Here is a 21,777-nt window from a genome sequence, read left to right on the forward strand (position 1 = left end):
CGAACTAGCAGCCGGACACAGATGATGGAGCCGGTGAAGATAACGTCGTAAACCTGGTAAAGGAGATAGTGTCTTTGTCGGCGTCGACAACCTTAACTCAGTAAAGGGTCTTCTCGGATGAGTTAAAGTTTTAGTTTTAGTTGAGATTGAGCAGTGAAAATGGTGTTAAATGATCTATGGGAAGCTCTGAGTTTCGTCTGTACATTGCAATTCTGGAGGATGGGCGTTCTCTGGACAATCTCCATCATTTTCTCATATTTTCAGTTAATCTTTAATGGGTTTCTTCGAAGGAAAGCATTTTCTTATCCACGTTGTTCCTTATCTACAACAATGGCAGCTGGAAGATCCGTCTGTATTGTCACCGGTGTAAGTCCATCAAATAATCTTATCTGGGTTTATTTGATTATAATTATGAAAACAAATTAGACATTGAGTTGACAAATCTGTACTTCTTTTAAAGGCAACATCTGGTTTGGGAGCTCAAGCTGCTTATGCACTTTCGAAAGAGGGATTCTTTGTTATTCTAGGTATTCTTATGTTTCACATTAAGTTTAAAACTATAGTTGAATTTCCCATAAATGTTATTGTCTTTGTTTCTATGTGCAGTTGGAAGATCTTCGAATCAACTGTCAAAGGTATAGTGATTTCCTTCCTTCATTGTGTTACCTTTCTTATAATGTTAATGATTTTTTTTATTCAGGTGGTTGAAGACATTAGAATGCAGAATGAAAGTGCTCTTTTGAAAGCTTTTGAGGTAGATATGTCGTCCTTCCCATCCATAATGAAGTTTAAAGCCTCCCTTGAGAAATGGCTTTTGGATTCCAACTTGCATTCTTCAGTTCAACTACTGATCAACAATGCAGGGATTCTAGCAACGTCATCTAGATCCACAGTTGAAGGCTATGATCAGTTATAAACAATAATTCTTTCGATTTATATCTAATTTCAGATGCTATGTATGATCAGTAATCAAATGTATATTTTTTATTTCTTACAGAATGATGGCTACTAACTACATTGGTTCATTTTGCCTTACCAAGGTCCTACAACCGCTTCTTCAAAACAGCTTAATTCCTTCACGGGTTGTTAATGTTACTTCTTTTACACATCGAAATGGTGAACTTTCTTCACTATCCTTACTTAGTGAATGAATCTTTTTAATTTTTAAACAGTTTGATGAACCTTGCTCTGTCTGTCGTAGCTGACTTACAGGTTGTTGACAAAGAGAGTGTTTGCGGACGAATGTTCTCAAAATCTAGAAGATATCCTTATGCACAGATATACGAGTTCTCCAAGTGTAAGCAGTTTTATTTATTTACTTACATTAATGTTGTTGACCATAATTTTTAAATTAAAGTTTCCATTTGTCAGTGTGTATATTACTCTTCTCCTACGAGCTGCATCAGCAGTTTAATGCAATGGAAAATTCTCATCAAATCTCTGTTATGTAAGTAACTAAATATGTGGATTTCATTCTTAAATACATGGTACTTAAAATGAGGTTCATTTGTGTAATTTTTTGTCTGTTTTGGGAAAATGAAGTGCTGCTGATCCTGGGGTAGTTAGAACAAGAATCATGCGAGAGATTCCAAAATTTCTGTCGTGTACAGCTTTCAGTGTTTTAAAGCTTCTTGGACTTCTGCAGTCGCCTGAAATTGGAATCCACTCGATTATCGATGCTGCACTAGCACCTCCAGTAAGTAAACCATGGTTTGCATCCATTCTCTTCTGAATAAACCCTTATATATATATCTCATTTACAGGAAATATCTGGGGCATATTTTTTCGGGGGCAAGGGTAGGACAATAGACTCTTCTACCCTTTCATACAATGCAGCATTGGGGAAGAAACTCTGGGCTACATCTAATGACATATTTATGGAGTTGCAGCAGCACAATAATGTCAATGGCTTATGATCTGTTTATCCAATGTACACACTCTAAAACTTAATTAATTTTGCAGTTTCTTTATTGGTTTACCTGTAAGATTACATACTTCAATACAATAGTTATATATACACCCTTTTAGGATACTAAATTCATTTTACTGGCTTAAACAACTCGTATCTTTTGCCTTGTATCATATAATGTTTTTTGTGCAATACTGATTAATGAGCTATTTACACCATTAAACAGAAGATTGCTGGTTCGAAGAATTTGAGAAAGCTAAAAGAATAAAAACCCGGAAATTGGAGAATCTAAGACAATGCAAAAACTAGGGAAGTTTCCTTCTGTGGGTCACTCCTTATACTGTAACCCAGCTAAGATACAAAGGAGTTAATTCATGTAGAGAAAATAACTTTAGTCAAAATCTTACCAACACAAATATTGAACATTCAAACACAAGCCTTGTTTCCTTGCTGCTTCTTGGGGGAGAAAGTAAAGCATAGAATAAGACTTATCCACACTCGAAATATATATCGCTTTATTTGAAATTGACAACTCGTATATTGTTCAGTATTCGGGTTTGATTATGTCAAATATACCATAAGATCAAACACAAATGCCTTAATTTCCAATTTGTAAAGTGAAAAAGTATGATCTTGTAATCTATGGGCAGAGAATTTAATAATCTCCACCAACCCTTAAAGAATATCTGATTTAATGTCTTACTTTTTTTGGCTTAGATATTGAAATTGAAGACTCTATCTTTCTGCATCAACTTTGATTATGCTTTTTCTCATTGAAATGTAAACCAGTTACATCACCATCCACTTCTAGTAGTAATACTAGTACTACTTCTTCTTCCCCAAATTACTCTTATATATTACTTGTTTAAGTGTGACAGTCATATTTTCATTCTATTTGATAACCTAATTCAATATTGCTTCTTATACTTTAGTTTATAGTTTCAATGCTTCAACAATATTTTTGACATTTCAAAGTCAAGTTTATAAAAAAAAGGATAGTTCACATTTAAATATTACCTTATGTTATTGAAAATAATTATATATATACATAAATCAATTAGGATTTTGTGTATAAAAACTCAAACTTATAACTTTATATACATGAGCTCTTAAGTACTATTACATTAAAATATTTTATTCCAATATTGATTATAATTGTTTTAATTTAATTATATTTGTTGGTAAAATGTCAACCAATGTTTGACAAAATGAAAGAAGGGTTGATGATCTAACTTGGAATTTACTTATTTATTGAAGATTTGTGGGTAGTTGAGAGCTTCAAAGATTCTGTTCATTAGTTTACTTGGAGCATTAGGAATTTATTTTATTATTTTAAATATTTTTACTTTATATTTATTAAAATTTAAATACAAAATATCATTTTAATAATTCAATATACAAATTTACAAATAACTTAAATTTTTATAGATAATTTTTTTTTAAAATCATAAAAAATTCAAGATCAAACAAACTATTGGCTCAGGTACTTATAAATTATAATAAAAGATTGGATTAAGTTGTGTAGGGTGGTTAGTATAAATCCCATCGCATTAAGTACAAATGTTATATAATTATTATTTTTCTCAAGTAACAATTCAAAGTAGTTGGATTGAAAAAAAATGAAATTGAAAAAACATTAATAAAAGAGAGGCTTATCATATGGAATAAATATTCATAATTGGGTAGGTTTTAAGTGGAATAGTGATTTTTTAATCTCTTTTAGTCAATAATTATTGTCATTTGAACTGGTTTAAAATATTATTCTAATATAATATATATTAAAAAATGGTTTTATTTGTCTAAATTCTTTGGGTTTTTATGGTTTTTTCTTTAATACTGTTTTTCAGTAAGGTTTAGAACATAAATTAATAGTTAATATATTCAAAATATATCTTCCTTGGCAGTTTAGGTTTCTCATCTTAATTTCCCAGCAATTTCTCAAAAGAAAATATCTATGTGCGCGTAGAGACGTTAGAAGACCATCAAGTAGTATTTAACAATTAAATGGTTTAATTCTTAAGTAAAACAAAAATTTTAAAAAAACATTTGCTTATATATTTTTGTGGTCTCGTATTTGGGCCGGTGGAGTGAAAATATATTTGTGTGCTTAAAAAATAACGAAAAAATTATGAATAAATGTAAGTTTTTATTTTTTTGAGTGCACTGAACCCTATATAGACCCGCTCCTCCTTGAAACTAAGTTGAATGTCACGCCTTTGGAATATTCATCATTCATGTTATGTAGACAATATTTGTTTTAATAATATTAACTATATATAGTCATGATCTTCAAACATCTAAATCAAGCAGTTGTAGTGGTCCATATTCTTGTTAGTTTGGTCAATGTTTATACTGTTTATTTAGTTGTTTTTTTATAAGCAAGGTCTGATCTAGGTAGGATTGAGTTGGACTTATGTTCAGTCTAGAAAAAACAAGTAATTATGTATCCTTCATTCAATTCTCTCTAGGTGCATTTTATTTTAGAACTTTTATTTACATTAAATTCAAAACTACAATAAATTTGTAACTTAATTACATTTTATTGAATTCCCCTGATTATAATTTCTCGAATTATAAATGTCTTTATTTGTTCATAAAATGCAATTTTGGCACTATATATTTGAATCTGTAATATAGTCGGTGAAGAAATTATTGGACGGTGATTTGCGGCTCCGTTTATTTAGTTGAAAACAAATGAAATTAGCTTTCACCATCATCACTTTTATAATCATTCTCCATTAATATATACTGGACGGCTAACTATAATTTCCTTCAACATTGACCCGTTTGTAAACATTTGAAGTCTCAAAACCTAAGAGCTTGTTTGATATTTGAGTTTTATGGGTTGTTGATAAAAAAGTTTGTTTGTGTTAATTTATTTTAAAACTAGTTTTTAAAAACTCATAAATTTTTACTCTTTAAATAGATGACATAGAAAGATTAAAGAGAATATATCAAATAAATTTTATTAGATAAAGTGAAATGATGAAAAATAGGTGTGCAGAAGATTTTAATACTAAAAATGAATTATGTTGAGGTTGAATAAATGATTATATAGGGTATGGGATCTTCTAAAGAAATAAATTATCGTTTAAAAATAAATAAATAAAATGAGTGGATATGGTTAGATCAAAGAATTAGTTATAATGTGTTTGAAAAAAAATTGAATTTGGAAAAAATAAAGGTGAATTATTTTTAAATGGATTTGATTGATGGTTAATTAGATTGAAAAATTAGGGAATTATAGGTGTTATTATCACTTTATTATATTAAAAGTATCCGATGGTTAAATTGGAATTGGAATTTATATTAAAATTTTAATTTAATGAGAATTGGTATTCGAATTATCATATTTAGAAAATTAGAAGATTGTAATTTAATTTTAATTCTTATATTTGAAAAAAATAATTTTAATATATATTATTTATTTTATTTAAATATTAGTTTGATGCAACTAATTAAGATAACTCAATTGTTAAGAGATTTTTTTAATTTTCGATTTTTATTAAAAAATAATATCAATTCAATGTATTAACTTTATATATTAAAAATTATATTTGTTCAACATTATAAATTCTTAAATTCAAAAATAAATATATGTTTAATATTTAAACTTTTTAAATTAAAAATTTATATATATAAATTCAAAAGGATATCTTACTAAATTAAAAAAATATATTAAAAATATAAAAAAATTGAAATTATAATTTACTATTTAAAACATTAGAATTAAGAATTATAAAATTACACTGTATTGAATTTCATTAAAATTCTAAATAATATATTCAACTTAAGAATTAAAAATTAAAAATTAGTCTAATTCTAATTCTAATTCTAATTCTAAAGTTATTCAAAACAAGAATTATATATATATATATATATATATATATATATATATATATATATATATATATATATATATATATTATATTTGTTTGAATTACAGAATTATATGTCATCACAAGTGGGGTTGAAATCTAATTAAAAATAAATTCAATTTTTCAATATATAATGAGACATCATTCCTAGGTATAGTTAGTAAAAAAATATTCCCTTGTGAAATTAAGTCCAACTAAGCCTTAATGTAAACTCGCCCATAATACCATTAGTCTACATTTAATTAATGTATATTTATTATAACTAGCTATATATTCGAAACAATAAGGTGACTTTAAAAAAATGTACGAAAATAGTGTTTATTGTATGTAGCAAATAGTAAGAGTTTAGAAAGATCAAATATTGACCTTGACCAATGACATGGGGATCACTTAAAACAAATATCTTAGGTCAAACTTCAGGTTTGACTTTGCAATTAAAATTAGACTTTCGACCATATATTTTAGCACTTTAAACAATATATTTCTATTGCTACATATTTTATAGCAATGTTACCAAATTTTTAAGAAAATAACCATAATTTTGGACAACTCATAACAAAGAATATTGTATTATTAAATTGAAGAGCTCTGTAAAAACAAACATTTAAAATTATCAATAAACATTATTACTAATTAGGATGTAGTTCGTGAATTTGCACGAGTAATGATATAAGAATCGAAAAAAAATACGGTTAAAATGTATTAACATTTTTAATTTACTCTCACATATATATCTAAATTAATCACAGATCTCGACCCGGCAATTCGGACACTTTAAAAATTAAACATCATATTTTATATATATATATATATATTAGTTAGCTAATAAGTTGAACTTAAAATGTCTCGCGTTCATCAAATTTTGTGTTAAATTTAAAATATAAAGTCTTATTAGTGTAAATTTGAAACATATTTATAACATTTTAAATTTTATTTTTAACCGTATTAAATTTATGGGCGGGTCAACTCACAATCCGACTCAAATATCCATTACTCTCACATATATTTCCAAATTAACCACAACTTTCAACCCAAAACCTAAATATTTTGAAAATTAAGCATCATTATATAATATATATATATATTAATATATATTAGTTAATTAAAAAATTAAACTTATATTGTTAAAATGTCCCACGTTCATCAAATTTTGTGTTGAATTAAAAATATAAAGTCTTATTAGCCTAGTTGGTTAAAGAGTTGTACTTATTTTGTTATGTTGTAATTCGAAACATACTTATAACATTTTTAATTTTATTTTTAACCGTTTTAAGTTTATAGGCGGGCGAACACAATCTGACCCAAATATTCATTACTCTCACATATATATCTAAATTAACCACAACTCTCGACCCGACAATCCGGATATTTTGAAAATTAAGCATTATTATATATTAAAATGTCCCGTATTTATCAAATTTGGTGTTGAATTTAAAATTTAAAATTTTATCAGTTAAAGTACTTGATTTTGTTAAATTGTAAGTTCGAAACATATTTTTAATATTTTTAATTTTATTTTTAACCGTTTTGAGTTTATGGACGGGTCAACCCACAAATATCCGACTCAAATATCCACTCACTCTTATATATATATATCCAAATTAACCATAGTTCTTGACTCGACAATTCAAACAATTTAAATTTTAAGCATCATTATATATTTGTATTATTGTGTGTTATTGTAATGATAATTTAGGATGTTTATTCAAGTGTTGGTAGGGAGACTTATAGCCGCTTTTATGTGAGTGGGTCAGTGATAATAATCACTTTGTTTGTTTATACGCGGCCTTCATTTATACTCTCGTTCTACACATAGTATTTTACCTAACTATTTCAACTCCAATACTTTTCTATATATATTGACCACATCACCATTTAACACTAATTAATTTTTTATTAATCTTCATATTCATTTCATGAAAAATTAAACCCTGTTTAAGAATAATAAATTTTTAAAAGTAAACCCTCTATGTTTAAACGATAAAAACAAAAAATTACGAATTTAATCCTCCCTTAAAATTAATAGTTAAATTTGTGTCTAATTCATGCAATATTTATTATTTAGAAAAATAATAAATAAGTCATATTAACACGTCACAGCTACAAGTGACTACGTTATTTTCACAAAATTATAGTTGACCGTTTCATTAAAAGGACAATGGTTTTCTTTTATAACCAAAGGATAAGGCAGTTGACTCTTTTCTTATTATCAAATTTTAGGCGCGTTGGAATATTGTGGGACAACAAGACAATATATCAAATTAGTCCTTTAATTTTTATTTCTATCAAATTACAAACTTAACTAAATATGTCAACTTCTTCTTAACTTAATCTTAATTTAATTTATCATTTAATTAATTTGATATATTTATAGGATTACCTTTCATTTTTTATTATTTATTTATAAGGTACTTGTTCTAACTTTTCATACATTTGGATTAATATATATATATATATATATATATATATATATATATATATATATATATATATATATATATATATATATATATTAATATCCCTATCTACTTTCAGATATATATATAGCCTTTGACCTTATAAATTAATTAATTATCCTATTAAAATAATTTGTGCATGTCCCTCCCCTGAGGCATGGTACATTTTACTATTAAAAATACAACAAGTCTTTTGGTCTTAGTCTTGACGGTCTCAAATTTTATATAATTCTTAATTCTATATATTTTCAATTGATCATTTATTATTTAACTTTAATAAATTCAGATTTTTTAAAAATTCTAATTGGTTATAATATTGTAATTATGTAAGAGTACTACTTAATTAATTAAGAATAGCTAAAAGTGTATAGGTGTTGAATTTTAAGTCTTGTTAAAAAAAAGTCTCTTTTAAATTTATTTTATACTAATCACCCTACCCAGAGCAAATAATTTTATACTACAAAATTATTAGACTTAAATACATATTCATAATTATTTAATTTATTTGTATGTATGTAGGTAGGGTAGTCAAGCAACATTAATATTCACAATAATAATAATAATAATAATATATTTATATTAAAGGACGTCCTCCAAGGCCTTGGCTTGGCCCATGGGAAGCAAACATATTAAAAAAGATTTAGAATTGTCAAACACATATAATTAATTTTGGTGGTGTTCCCCAATCCAAACCAAATTCTTGGTCGGTAAGTATTATTTATATCCTAAACAATATTTTTAATATTAACCTAAGTTATTGTTTTTTTTTTATTTTCTTATAAGAATATACCCAGTATAGAAATAATTAATTAAAAATACGATCGAAGGTGTGAAAAAAGAGCATTCAACGAATCAAACATTGAATACGTTGACAAATATGAGGTGAGTTGTTGGATTCTTAATTAATGTCGTAGACAAAGAAGTCTCTCCATGATCCGTGCGGCTCAAATTTACCTTCTGTTGTATATATATATATATTTTAAACGAATATTACCCCCAATAAATTGACCATTAATAATTAATATTTTTATTTTTGAACCTTATATTAATTATGAAAAACGATAAACTTAACATTTTTTTTTAATGTCTGACATGTGGGTAGGAGAAAAAAATTAAAATTGTCCCGAAACGCACGTGGGTAGGAGAGAATGTTAAAAATGTTTCGAAAAGATCATTTCGAAACAAAAAATAATAATTTATGGTTCTGAAATGAGCGTTTCGGGACCTAAAATGAATGTTTTCGATACCCAAAATGAGCGTGTCAGAACTCGAATTGTGCGTTTCGAAACATGGAAACAACGTGACAAGACACGTCGGATTCATGGTCTTGCTTTCGCTTACCTTTTGTTTAGTTGATAATTCCTCATTAATTATATGGTCTATTGTGTTTGGGTGTTTTATTTTAATGATCATGTGATGTGGCATTCTTTTGTCTCATTGGCTATAATATTCTTTTATCCGTGAATTCAAAACATTTTCTATATAAACTACCATTGTGTATTTCTACCATTTGGTACGTAAATAAATTTCTCTCTCCCTCTCTCTCTCTAAATATATATATATGAACATGATGCAGACCGGATCGAGGATTCCAGTTCAAACCCAGACTGGTGTCAGCTTCAAGATTAACATGTCGGAATTAAAAAGAAAATCCTCCCCGGAGAATCTTCAGACTTTCCGACCAGCTGAATCTACCAGAAAATACCTTTCCAATCTGGAGAACTTCCTCAAGATACAGTCACAGCCAAGTCCGCCAGAAACAGAACCAGTTTCAAAGAGATTACCAGAAAACAGGGGTAAGTCAGGGTTTCTGGAGAGACTGAATTTATCCGGAATTCTGAACCAACAAAAGGTGGTCGAGGAAATATCTGAATCTACCAGAAAACACTTTTCCAATCTGGAGAATATCCTCAAGATACAGTCACAGCCAAGTCCGCCTGAACCGGACCCAGATTCAAAGAGATTGCCGGAAAACAGGGGAAGGTCAGGGTTTATGGAGAGACTAAATTTAACAAACGGAATTCTGACCAAACGGAAGGTAGCCGAGGAAATACCCCCAATTCATATCAAGAGGCTACAACGTTTGCTCTCGAATTCAATGGAATATTCTCCCAAAAACAAACTCGGCAGCCGGTGGCGAGAATATCACGGCTGCAATGACTGGGCCGGTCTCCTCGACCCATTAGACAACAATCTCCGGCGAGAAGTTGTCCGGTACGGCGAGTTTATCCAAGCCGCATACCAAGAGTTCCACTTAAACCCCGCCACCGTTTCAAACGAAGCCCCAATCCCCCGTCAGGTAGCACTTCCCGACAAGTCCTACAAAGTCACTAAAGAATTATACGCCACGTCATCAGTCGGCCTTCCTAAGTGGGTCGATGAGGTGGCACCGGATCTCGGGTGGATGACCCAGAGAACTAGTTGGGTCGGGTATGTTGCGGTTTGCGATGACCAAAGGGAGATAGCCCGGATGGGGAGAAGAGACATCGTGATTGCCCTCCGGGGAACTTCAACTTGTCTAGAATGGGCCGAGAATTTCCGTGACTTATTGGTTCAAATCAACCCGACCCGGGACCAACCCAAAGTGCAATGTGGGTTCTTAAGTCTATTCAAAACACATGGAGTTCACGTACCTAGTCTATCCGAAACCGTAACCCAAGAAATCAAACGCTTAATAAACCAATTCAAAGGCGAAACATTAAGCATTACCGTGACCGGGCATAGCCTCGGTGCAGCCCTAGCTCTATTGGTGGCCGACGAGTTAAGCTCGTGCGCCCCAAACCCTCCCCCGGTGGCTGTATTCTCGTTTGGTAGTCCTAGGGTTGGTAACCGATGTTTTTCCAACCGGCTCAATGCAAAAAAGGTTAAGGTTCTAAGGATAGTAAACTCTCAAGACATAATCACTCGTGTTCCGGGTATTTTCGCAAGCGAAGAACTCGACAAGAAGCTAAGAAGCTCGGGGAGTGCGACGGGAGTGTTGGATGTTCTAGACGATAACATGCCGTGGGCTTATTCTCATGTTGGGACGGAGTTGCGGTTGGACACGAAAATGTCGCCATATTTGAAACCGGATGCGGATGTAGCATGTTGTCATGACCTAGAGGCATATCTACATTTGGTGGATGGGTTTTTGTCATCAAATTGTCCTTTTAGACCAAATGCTAAGAGGAGTTTGTGGAAATTGGTAAATGAACAGAGTTCTAATGTGAAGCAATTATACACAAATAAAACATTGAGTCATAATAATATTGAGAGTAGACAAATATTAGATAGAGTTCCTGTTTACCCACCAAATTAATTAAACCAAGATATATATTTATTCAATATATATTTACTTTACTTGCCAAATCACTCTTGTAACTAAAATATATCAGGATAGATCAAATGAAACATAATTGAAGTAGATACAATGATTCCAATACATTCTTTAGCTTCTTCCAAAGAAAAACAGTACAATGCAAATACATTATTGAGATTACTAGTAATTCAAATATGTGAGATATATATTATAACATAGATAATATATGTTGAATTATATATCTTGTATTTAAACAGGTAATTTGTTTTAGATGATTTAAAAACAACTAATTTAATTTACAATTGTATTAATAATATTCTTTGTTTATATATATAATCAGGGCTAACCATAGATAATCTCGATAAACTCATAAGTTAGGGCTAGTGTTAAGACAGACCAATCCTTATGTAAAAAAAAAGTCAATCCAATATATCACCAACATCATTTTTCTAATTTATTATCCATTGGAATTCAATCATTACAAATAAAAAATTTATTTATATATACTAAACGAAAATAAATATGAATTAAAGATATTTGTTAAGTTTGATAAAATAAAATTTAAATGTACATGACATCACAATATTAAGCTGTTCCAATACATATAATAGAACTACTTATTTGGGTATGAAATGATATCATTATTTTAAAAAAATATTACATATTTCTCATACAAGAGATTAATCTCTCAAATATTAATACGTCCATTATTCTTAATGTCAATAGTTATGAAAAATGATAATAAGGTTTAAATTTTAAAATAGTGTTAATTTTGTAAATTAAAAAAAAAAATAGTTATAAGAAATGGAGATGAGAACTAACTATAAGTTAATGTAATTCAGTTTATTTGTTTGAACTTATTAATTTTTTTTTATAGATTATCCAACTTATTTTTAAATACTTAAATACATATAATTTAATTTATACACAATAACTTTTCCCTAGTTTATTCATATTTATATCTAAGTGATACAAAAGAGATATAATGGATCTGCCAAAATATAGTTTGGGCCTTTCCTTTTTCCAATGGTTACTCATGAGTCATGCCTAAAACAATTGAGCCTTATTAAAGAAGAGTTTTTTTTATTGCTAAAAGATAAAATTAATTTTATTTTAGCAAAAAAAGTATTATTAATTTCTGTATGTACATAATGAGAAATGATATTCTCAACGACAAGTTAGCGAAAAAATAAAATTGAAACTTTCTATTTCCCCCCAAACCAAAATCTTATTTTCTCTCTCTTCTATTTCCCCCTAAAACCAAAATCATATTCTTTCTTTCTCTTTTGTTTCATTCTCTCTCATTCTCTTTTGTTTCATTTTCTTAAACTCACCGGCGATTCTCTTCTTTCATTTTCACCGACTTCTCTTCCGATCGATCGAAATGGTAAGACTTCTTTCGTTTATGAAACGTTTCATTTTTTCCCAAAACCAAAACCCCCACGACAATCTCTCTCTTTATTTTTCGTTTCAATTTCCCAAAACCCAACTCACGTCGACTTACTGAAACGTTTCATCGACTCTTCTCTTCCGATCGATTGAAATAGAAAGTCTTTTTTCTTTCTTTCGTTTATCTTCCGTTCGAAATGATTATCATATCAATATTTATGTTTAACGTTTATGGTTTAGCTGCTGAATCGATTTAGATTAGGGTTGTAAAAGATCTGGATCTTTATACATAACTTACAAATCAAATTAACATTACAATAAGATTATTGGTTTAAAAAAGAAATAGAATAGCCATAAAAGATCGTATATAAACCATTTCGGAGTCTGAAATCACACTGAAATGGTGATTTCGGGACAAGAAACGCTAGTTTCGAGACCAAAAAAGCTGGTTTCGGAACTAAAAAAGCTAGTTTCGGGACCCGAAATGAGTAGTTTCGTGACCCGAAACGGCCAAAAAAAAAAAGTTTTTTTTTTTCGAAATGAGTGGTTTCGGGACCCGAAATGAGTGATTTTGGGACACTTTTTTGAATTTTTTTTTAAAATTGAAACATTATAATGAATCTTAGAAAAACAAAAATAATTGAAGATAATGTTGTTATACTATAAATTTACATAAATAAAAATTTATTTACAATGTTACAATTTGAGAGATCTCAAATAATCTAATTTCTTCATTAACTTGATCAATAAGAAGATCTGGATCTTCATACATGACCTACAAATCAAATTAACATTACAATTAGATTATTGGTTTAAAAAGGAAATAAAATAGCTATAAAAGATCATATAGAAACCATTTCGGAGTTTGAAATCACCCTAAAATGGTGATTTTGGGACAAAAAAATGCTGGTTTCGGGACTAGAAATGCTAGTTTCGGGATTAGAAAAGTTGGTTTCGGGACTTGAAACAGCCAAAAAAAAATGAGGGGTTTCGGGACCAGAAATGAGGGGTTTCGGGACCTGAAATGAGTGATTTCGGGACACTTTTTTGATTTTTTTTTAATCTGAAACATTATAATGAATCTTAGAAAAAAAAATTGAAGATAATGTTGTTATAATATAAATTTATATAAATAAAAATTTATTTACAATGTTACAATTTGAGAGATCTCAAATAATCTAATTTCTTCATTAACTTGATCAATAAGAAGATATGGATCTTCATACATGACCTACAAATCAAATTAACATTACAATTAGATTATTGGTTTAAAAATGAAATAAAATAGCTATAAAAGATCGTATAGAAACCATTTCGGAGTTTGAAATCACCCTAAAATGGTGATTTTGGGACAAAAAATGCTGGTTTCGGGACTAGAAATGCTAGTTTCGGGACCAGAAAAGTTGGTTTCGGGACCAGAAAAGGCCAAAAATAAAATAAAAAATGAGGGGTTTCGGGACCAGAAATGAGGGGTTTCGGGACCCGAAATGAGTGATTTCGGGACACTTTTTTGAATTTTTTTTAATCTGAAACATTATAATGAATCTTAGAAAAAAAAATTGAAGATAATGTTGTTATACTATAAATTTACATAAATAAAAATTTATTTACAATGTTACAATTTGAGAGATCTCAAATAATCTAATTTCTTCATTAACTTGATCAATAAGAAGATCTGGATCTTCATACATGACCTACAAATCAAATTAACATTACAATTAGATTATTGGTTTAAAAAGTAAATTAAATAGCTATAAAAAATCGTATAGAAACCATTTTGGAGTTTGAAATTACCCTAAAATGGTGATTTTGGGACAAAAAATGCTGGTTTCGGGACTAGAAATGCTAGTTTCGGGACCAGAAAAGTTTGTTTCGGGACCAGAAAAGCTGGTTTCGGGACCCGAAACGGCCAAAATTTTTTTTTTTTCGAAATGAGTGGTTTCGGGACCCGAAATGAGTGGTTTCGAGACCAGAAATGGTTTATTTTTACAACCCTAATTGAAATTAGTTCTGCAACTAAACCCATAACAACAGCCAAACATTATATAATCATACTTTCGGGTCCCGAAACCACATTTTCGGGACCCATAACAGCCAAACATTATACAATCATACTTTCGGGTCTTTAAACCATCCATTTCCGGACCCATAATGCAGCAAATACACAATAATCATAGTTTTCTATCGTTAAAATCATTAAAATCCCTATCCCTAACCCTAACCCTAACCGCAAAAAGCTAAACGATCTCCAAATAATCAAAATGATCTACGATTCTAAAAGAGAAAATGTTATTTACCTTGTCCTTTGAGATCTGAGAGATCTTGGAGTCTTGTATGGAGATGTATCTGAACCACCAGCCTGAAAAAATAGTATGAAGTCAACACGAAGGCAGACAATAAAGTGAACATACACGAAGGAGTTCTCTTACCATTTTCGATCGAAAGAAGATGAAGAAAATAGAAGAAGGCGGGGTTCGCCGAAAGTGATAAATGAAAAGAAGAAAAAGAGAGGGAAGATTAAAGAGGGGGGAACTGAAATATTTAATTTTTTTTTATTTTGTTTTGCTTTTTCTCTCTCCTAGCTGGCAATGCCACGTGGGATTCGTGGCCTTGTTTTCGCTAAAGAGTCGTTGAGTTTATCAATACTCGTACATAATATAAAAAATATTAAGAATTTAAATCTCATTATTACACAAAAATATCGTTGATATTTATATTTGAATTATAATATAAACCAAATTACATAGTTTCATATTTTTGTTAAAATATTATTAAGAGAAATTATTATATTCAATATGAAAATAGAAAAAAATGTTTTACTATTTTTTGTTTGCTTTTAGTCATGAATTGAATAAAAAATAATATTTTATAAATTACAAATTAATAATATATATATATATATATTAAAATAAATATAATATTTATGTCATTTTTTAAACATTTTTATTATTTTTAATATATATATATATATATATATATATATATATATATATAGAGAAAAGAAATGTATATATTAAAATATATAAATATATAATAAACATATAAACAATAAAATAATTAATCTAAAATATAGTTATTTTTTCTTTAAAATTATATATATATTTTATTTAAAATAAAGAAAGTTATAAAAAAAATTCTTATTTTTTTATAATATTCATATATAAGAAAAAGAATATTTTGAAATATTAATATTTGTTTTTTAAATTATAAATAATAAATATTTGTAAATATATACGATTTTAATATAATATATAAAGATTATGAGTGCGGGTGCCTATCCTTTCTTATGGTAAACGCGCATGCAGCATAATACAGCCAAGTAGGGTTTTGAAGATAAAGTTGCGTAGCATCTCAGTTTTCTGTCTTACACTCCCGGCTAGGGTTTTCTGTGTTTCACTTCATCTTCCCCTCGCTCGCCGCCGTCGGCTCTAATTTATATTCTCTCTCTTTCTCTCTCTCATCAATTTTCGATTTGCTACTCATCGAACTATGAGATTAATCAAACACTAGGAGTTGTGCTTTCAAACGACTCGAAAGCTTTCAGCTTTACATCAACTATTTCATTTGAATCCTTGACAAATGGCAACCATAAACCCTTTCTATCTTCTCGACGGTGATGACAACGAGGATCCCACCCAGCTCATCGCTGCTCAGCTTAAATTTGAATCGGCCCCGAAGAAGGCCCCAGCTGTTCTTCCAGTCAAGGCGGCGACTCTTCCAACCAAACCCCTCCCACCTGCACAGGCTGGTCAGAACCCTCTTCTTATTTTTCTTTTTTTATTTACATATCTATATACTCTTGTTTTTGCTGCCTCCGATCAATTGACGTGTATCGGTCTAGATATAAATTGAGTTCTTCATTGATTCCATTGTTAGCGTTATTTCTCAGCAAAGCTAAACGGAATAGTTTTCATTTAGTACGTGCTTTATCAGATTTGACTTTTATAGGGAGTGTTGGGTATTGAATTTCATTGTAGTTCTCTAAGGCCACACTGTATTGATTTCATCAATAATATTATTCATTGAGTTTTAATGTTGAAAGTTAGATTTAATTGTATCTGTTAGAGGCTAAACTTTCTCTTTTGGCTGAGTAGTAAGAGAAGCCAGGAATGGTGGTGGTCCACGTGGTGGAGGTCGTGGTGGTGCTGGTGGTCGTGGTTTTGGCCGTCGTGGTGGATTCAGTAATGATTCTGTCAGCAATGAGAACTCCTTCAATGGTCCTCCTAGAGGAGGATTCAGAGCATCTGAAGATGGAGAGTCTGGAAAGCCTTATGAAAGGCGTGTTGGCTATGGAGGTCCTCGTGGTGGGGCTGCTGCTGGTGGTCGTGGTGGGCGTCGTGATTATGAAAACGGAGATGCTGTGGAAGGTGGTGAGCGCCCTAGGAGAAATTATGAGAGGCGCAGTGGCACTGGCCGTGGGTCAGTAGCTTTTCATTCTGTTTGCTTATTTTTTGTTTTTGGTTTAGAATTGGATTTGATAGTGTTTGAATAATGGCATTGTTTTATACAGAAACGAGGTGAAACGTGAAGGTTCAGGCCGAGGAAACTGGGGATCTCCTACTGAGGAAGTTGCTCCTGAGACTGAAGAGGTGGTAAATGAAGTTGTTGAGAAGAATGTGGAAGCTGAGAAACCATCTGATCAGGAACAATCTGGTGATGCTGCCAACAAGGAGAATGCTGAAAAAGAGGCTGAAGAGAAGCAGCCTGAGCCTGAGGAGGATAAGGTATATACATTCATTCATACATCAATTTCTCCCTAGAACTTTTTTATTTATGTAGTTTGATTGATTATTGTGTTTGTATTAGGAGATGACTCTGGAAGAATATGAGAAAGTAAGGGAAGAGAAGAGGAAGGCTTTGTTGGCACTGAAATCTGAGGAAAGGAAGGTTCAAGTGGACAATGAATTTGCAACTATGCAGCTGCTGTCTGGCAAGAAAACTGAGGCCGAGATCTTTGTCAAACTGGTAATCATCATCATCATGTATATTCTGAAAGCTTATTCAATATTCTTACTGTTTGGATTAACGACAGGGTTCTGAAAAGGAAAAACGCATTAAAGATGCTGCTGAGAAGGAGGAACGTGCTAAAAAGGTTTGAACTCCTTTTCATTTACTCGTATTCATATTTCTAAGTATATGAGCTGTTTGTTTGTGAGAGTATTAATCGTTAAAATGGGATGCAGTCTGTTAGCATAAATGAGTTTCTGAAGCCGGCTGAGGGAGAAGCATATTACGTGCGCGGTCGTGGCCGAGGAGGACGTAGAGGCGGTGGAAGAGGTGGAGCTGGAGGAGGCTATGGTGGTGGCAACAGATGGGATTCTGCAGAAATGGCTGCTCCTTCCATTGATGAGACAAACTTCCCCTCTCTCGGTGGTAAATGAGGGTAGTTTTAATTTTATTTGCAATATAACCACAGGATTGTTAAATTTGTCTTCTTTTTAAGGTTTCAACATAGTCTTCTCTGTCACCCCTGCTTCTCTAGAAAAGGAAAAGAAAATCTGTTTCATTTAAGGGAGTGTATATTTTTAAGATGTCTTTTGCCTGTGGGATTATCTATTTGCATTTTTTAGTTGTTAGGTTGCTTTGTTTTCTTTCTATTTTCTTCATTTCGAACCTTTTAAACAGTTTTGAATCTATTTTTCTCTATTGTTATTGTCATTTCCTTGTTAAAATGTCATATTTGATAATATTTCAATTCAATTATTACTGCATGTTTGATTGAATCAATATATATATTTTTTGAATGAATTTTGAAGTTTATAAAAGGGATTTTGAAAAGAAATCGCTAATTGTGCATAATAAAAAACTTAACAGCAGTTAACAAAGACCTGTGCGGTTTTGGAGATAAAAGCATATTGGTTCCAAATGTGACTCAGTCATTTCATTCTCGGTCGGGTACAAGAACTTTGTTTTGAAAGAAAATAATCCCTTGATTTTAGACAAATATTATTGTTGCTATTTGACCAATTCAAAATCATTAGTAGTGACTCCGTCCTTAACGCTCTATTTATCTCATTGGATCTGGAATTCCTTTGTTCCATCTCTTTCCCTCCCTCACTGATCAGGAATGAGATTGATTCTGCTTTGCATGCATACAAGCATGCAGGTCATATTGCTTGGATCGTGATTAGTTCTTAATTTCTCGCAAATCTCTCTATTCTCATCATCATGAGTGGTGCTAAACATGAATTGATATCGGTTCGCCCTAAAGTGCTCAAATTCCAATGTACGATTATCTTTGTTCTTCTTCATCTGTCTGTACACATCATTGTCAAATTATATGTATATGTCTTGAATGCTAACAGGTATTGTTCTAAGCTAATCTGTTCTTGAATGATACAATTGGAAAAGGCTCTGAAAATGATTCTGTTCATATAATGGTGTGGCACTACCTTAATTTTCTTTCAATTGATAGTAATAAACTGATAATCCAATGTACCTGTTCTTAGTTGAGCTGGAAAAACAAACTTATTGTGTTCTTGAAGTTGAAAATAACAGATTACATTCTGTCGCTTTTAAGGTACTCTCCCAATTCATTTACTTGTCATGCCTTCCTCAGAATGATAATATGCTATCTATCTATCAATCCAATTCATCATATTTATAGGTAAAAACAAATTCACCAGAGAAGTACATAGTATGTCCAAACAAAGGTGTTATACAGCCTTGGCAAATATGTCTTGTAAGAGGTGAATGATGATAATCCTTTGTTAGTAGTTTGCTTGTTCTTTGTTCTAATAGATTATTTGAAGTTGCTGCAATATATCTTCAGTTACTCTTCAACCTCAAAAGGAATACCCTCCAAATATGCAATGTAAGGATAAGTTTCTCATCCAGAGCACAATTGTTGATCCACACGACGAGGTTGATGATCTTTCACAAGATACTGTAAGACATGTCTAGCGGTTAGTGAGCCTATTTGACTGTTTTGCTCCTAATATGTTTGACTGTTTTTCATGTTTTCTTTCACAGTTTACAAAGGATTGTGGATGGTCAATAGAAGAATGCAAGGTTAAGGTTACCTATGTATATCATGAAGCATCTATTGACGATTCAGAAGACGACCAAGAAACATTTAGGATTGGGAAAAGGGATTATGAAGACAATACTGTGAGTTTTGGGCATTTTCTATCTGACATAAATCTTTAATTGGTTGTTATATCCTCATTTAAGCTGGGAGCCATAATTAACAAGAATTTGAATTGTACAGGATGTGTCGAAGAGGAGAAACCCTTTATTCAGTTTCTTATTTTCATTCCTAGTGGTGGTGGTAGGATTCTCGGTTGGCTTCATTTTGAAACTTTTGAGTGAAGAATGATCCCACCCATATTGCTTTAAATTATGTATATTGTTTTAATGTCTCAAGTTTGATTCTTATTGAAAATTAATGTTTAGATTTCATTGGAGATTATATGATATCCAAAAAGTTTGTCAAACAACGATCTTCACGAATATTCTAAGTATTCTAACAAGCATGTATTTTAACTGAAAATGTTTGTTACACCATTTTTTTATGGTAAAAACTAAAACTAGTTATGCTTGTTAGAAAAAATAGATTAAATTTGTTTAAGTAGTTTTGATTAAAAACGTTACAAAATTTTCATTCATTTCTTATAAAAAAATGTGTTTGTGATAGTTTAATTAATCTGTATATGTTTTGTTATTAATTTTCATTTAAAAAAAGAAGAAAATTATAATAATTCATCCGGATCTATATATAAAAAAGAAAATAGAAAACTATAGAGATCAGCATTTAAGTTCAAACTTACAATAATCGGGAATTTCGAAAAGAGCCTCTTGCGTATATATAGATTGGCGTTAGTCTTCTTTGATCTGATTAATTATTATCGCGTGTTTGAGAATATCTCTTGAAAAACCAGAATCGATCTCTATCTTTGGCATTTAGAAATCAAAGAGGAATCGATCTCTAACTTTGGCATTTAGAAATCAAAGAGGAATGTATATGTTTTCGTAGTTCTTTGGATCCAATTCTGCACCTCCAACCGGTTGGAGTTATGAATCTCTGAAGAATTTCCCCCAGATCTCACCGATCGTTCAAAACCATCTCAAACAGGTTTTGATTGTTGTAGGGATCCTTGGTTACATCGGCAGTATTGTTTGGATACCTTGTAATTTATCAGTTGCAGTTTTCTCCCTTGTGCAACCAGAATTGTTAATAGATGCCTAATTCAATTGTTTTATTTTGTGCAGCAAAAGAGAACCTTTTTCAAAGGGGCTATTGACCCTCTGATTGAGCTAGATACTGTGGCATTATGTTCATTTGTACAAGGTTTGAATGAAATTTAGTGCATACCCTAATAATAATATATTACTTTGTCCTGTTGCTGTTTGTGGGTTACATAGTTGTAGACACACAAGACATAAAAATATGTCAAATTGATTTCATTGCAGCTTAAGAACTTCGAGTTGAAAAACAAGGAGAAGAGATCAAGATCAGATTTGAATCATATCAAAATAGAGGAATTGTCACTGGGTTACAAAAAGGAATATAATTAAATATTAGAGATACAACTATTGTTTAAGGTATGTCGTCTTTCCACCACCTGGGTCGGGTGAACACTATGCCCCGCTTCACTATTTCCAGGAGATCTGCTTCATCTTCATTATCATCATCATTATTATGGCCTTCCATTTCCATTTTAGCATGGAGAAGAAAGTTCATCAAATTCTGATGATCGGTCAGTGGAGGATCATCTCTCTTTTCCTCCTGCCCAGCAACAGATGAACTCCCGTCTATAGGTGTTTTACCTTTTTGATTTTCGGTCAAGTCAAGTTTTCTCTTCTTACCCATCTGTGGCGAATCTACAACATTAATGGGTGATCTGT

At 30.9% G+C, this 21,777-nt stretch overlaps 4 protein-coding genes across 4 annotated transcripts; all 4 read left to right on the forward strand.

The window, feature by feature from the left end:
* LOC124945281 (dehydrogenase/reductase SDR family member on chromosome X) lies at positions 1-2,062 on the forward strand. The gene is made up of 9 exons (XM_047485683.1): positions 1-366; positions 461-527; positions 607-635; positions 701-909; positions 998-1,116; positions 1,202-1,297; positions 1,372-1,447; positions 1,543-1,696; positions 1,764-2,062. Exons 1-9 carry the CDS (start codon positions 160-162, stop codon positions 1,914-1,916), a joined length of 1,110 nt encoding a protein of 369 aa, XP_047341639.1. The 5' UTR covers positions 1-159; the 3' UTR covers positions 1,917-2,062.
* Positions 2,063-9,810: 7,748 nt separating this feature from the next.
* LOC124910138 (phospholipase A1-Ibeta2, chloroplastic-like) lies at positions 9,811-11,541 on the forward strand. The gene has a single exon (XM_047450754.1). The coding sequence runs from the start codon at positions 9,811-9,813 to the stop codon at positions 11,539-11,541; it is 1,731 nt and encodes a 576-aa protein (XP_047306710.1).
* A 4,751-nt stretch (positions 11,542-16,292) lies between these two features.
* On the forward strand, positions 16,293-18,576 carry LOC124910835 (RGG repeats nuclear RNA binding protein A-like). The gene is made up of 6 exons (XM_047451518.1): positions 16,293-16,678; positions 17,025-17,349; positions 17,441-17,654; positions 17,737-17,895; positions 17,963-18,022; positions 18,114-18,576. The coding sequence occupies exons 1-6, from the start codon at positions 16,510-16,512 to the stop codon at positions 18,309-18,311; spliced, it is 1,125 nt and encodes a 374-aa protein (XP_047307474.1). The 5' UTR covers positions 16,293-16,509; the 3' UTR covers positions 18,312-18,576.
* Positions 18,577-18,689: 113 nt separating this feature from the next.
* LOC124910836 (vesicle-associated protein 2-1-like) lies at positions 18,690-20,374 on the forward strand. Its single transcript, XM_047451519.1, has 5 exons — positions 18,690-19,450; positions 19,538-19,619; positions 19,703-19,818; positions 19,903-20,040; positions 20,141-20,374. The coding sequence occupies exons 1-5, from the start codon at positions 19,364-19,366 to the stop codon at positions 20,246-20,248; spliced, it is 531 nt and encodes a 176-aa protein (XP_047307475.1). The 5' UTR covers positions 18,690-19,363; the 3' UTR covers positions 20,249-20,374.
* Positions 20,375-21,777: the final 1,403 nt, after the last annotated feature.

The sequence above is a fragment of the Impatiens glandulifera genome, chromosome 7 (genome assembly GCF_907164915.1).
Source record: "Impatiens glandulifera chromosome 7, dImpGla2.1, whole genome shotgun sequence".
Taxonomy (NCBI): domain Eukaryota; kingdom Viridiplantae; phylum Streptophyta; class Magnoliopsida; order Ericales; family Balsaminaceae; genus Impatiens; species Impatiens glandulifera.

Excerpts from the sequence above, each read along its gene's own strand:
- LOC124945281 (XM_047485683.1), top strand. The coding sequence starts at position 160 with ATGGTGTTAAATGATCTATGGGAAGCTCTGAGTTTCGTCTGTACATTG. Across the intron at positions 636-700 it reads CTTCGAATCAACTGTCAAAG|GTGGTTGAAGACATTAGAAT; the intron begins GTATAGTGATTT and ends TTTTTTATTCAG. Across the intron at positions 1,298-1,371 it reads GATATACGAGTTCTCCAAGT|TGTGTATATTACTCTTCTCC; the intron begins GTAAGCAGTTTT and ends TCCATTTGTCAG.
- LOC124910138 (XM_047450754.1), top strand. The coding sequence starts at position 9,811 with ATGATGCAGACCGGATCGAGGATTCCAGTTCAAACCCAGACTGGTGTC.
- LOC124910835 (XM_047451518.1), top strand. The coding sequence starts at position 16,510 with ATGGCAACCATAAACCCTTTCTATCTTCTCGACGGTGATGACAACGAG. Across the intron at positions 16,679-17,024 it reads CCTCCCACCTGCACAGGCTG|TAAGAGAAGCCAGGAATGGT; the intron begins GTCAGAACCCTC and ends TTGGCTGAGTAG. Across the intron at positions 17,655-17,736 it reads CTGAGCCTGAGGAGGATAAG|GAGATGACTCTGGAAGAATA; the intron begins GTATATACATTC and ends TGTTTGTATTAG.
- LOC124910836 (XM_047451519.1), top strand. The coding sequence starts at position 19,364 with ATGTACCTGTTCTTAGTTGAGCTGGAAAAACAAACTTATTGTGTTCTT. Across the intron at positions 19,451-19,537 it reads TACATTCTGTCGCTTTTAAG|GTAAAAACAAATTCACCAGA; the intron begins GTACTCTCCCAA and ends TCATATTTATAG. Across the intron at positions 20,041-20,140 it reads GGGATTATGAAGACAATACT|GATGTGTCGAAGAGGAGAAA; the intron begins GTGAGTTTTGGG and ends TGAATTGTACAG.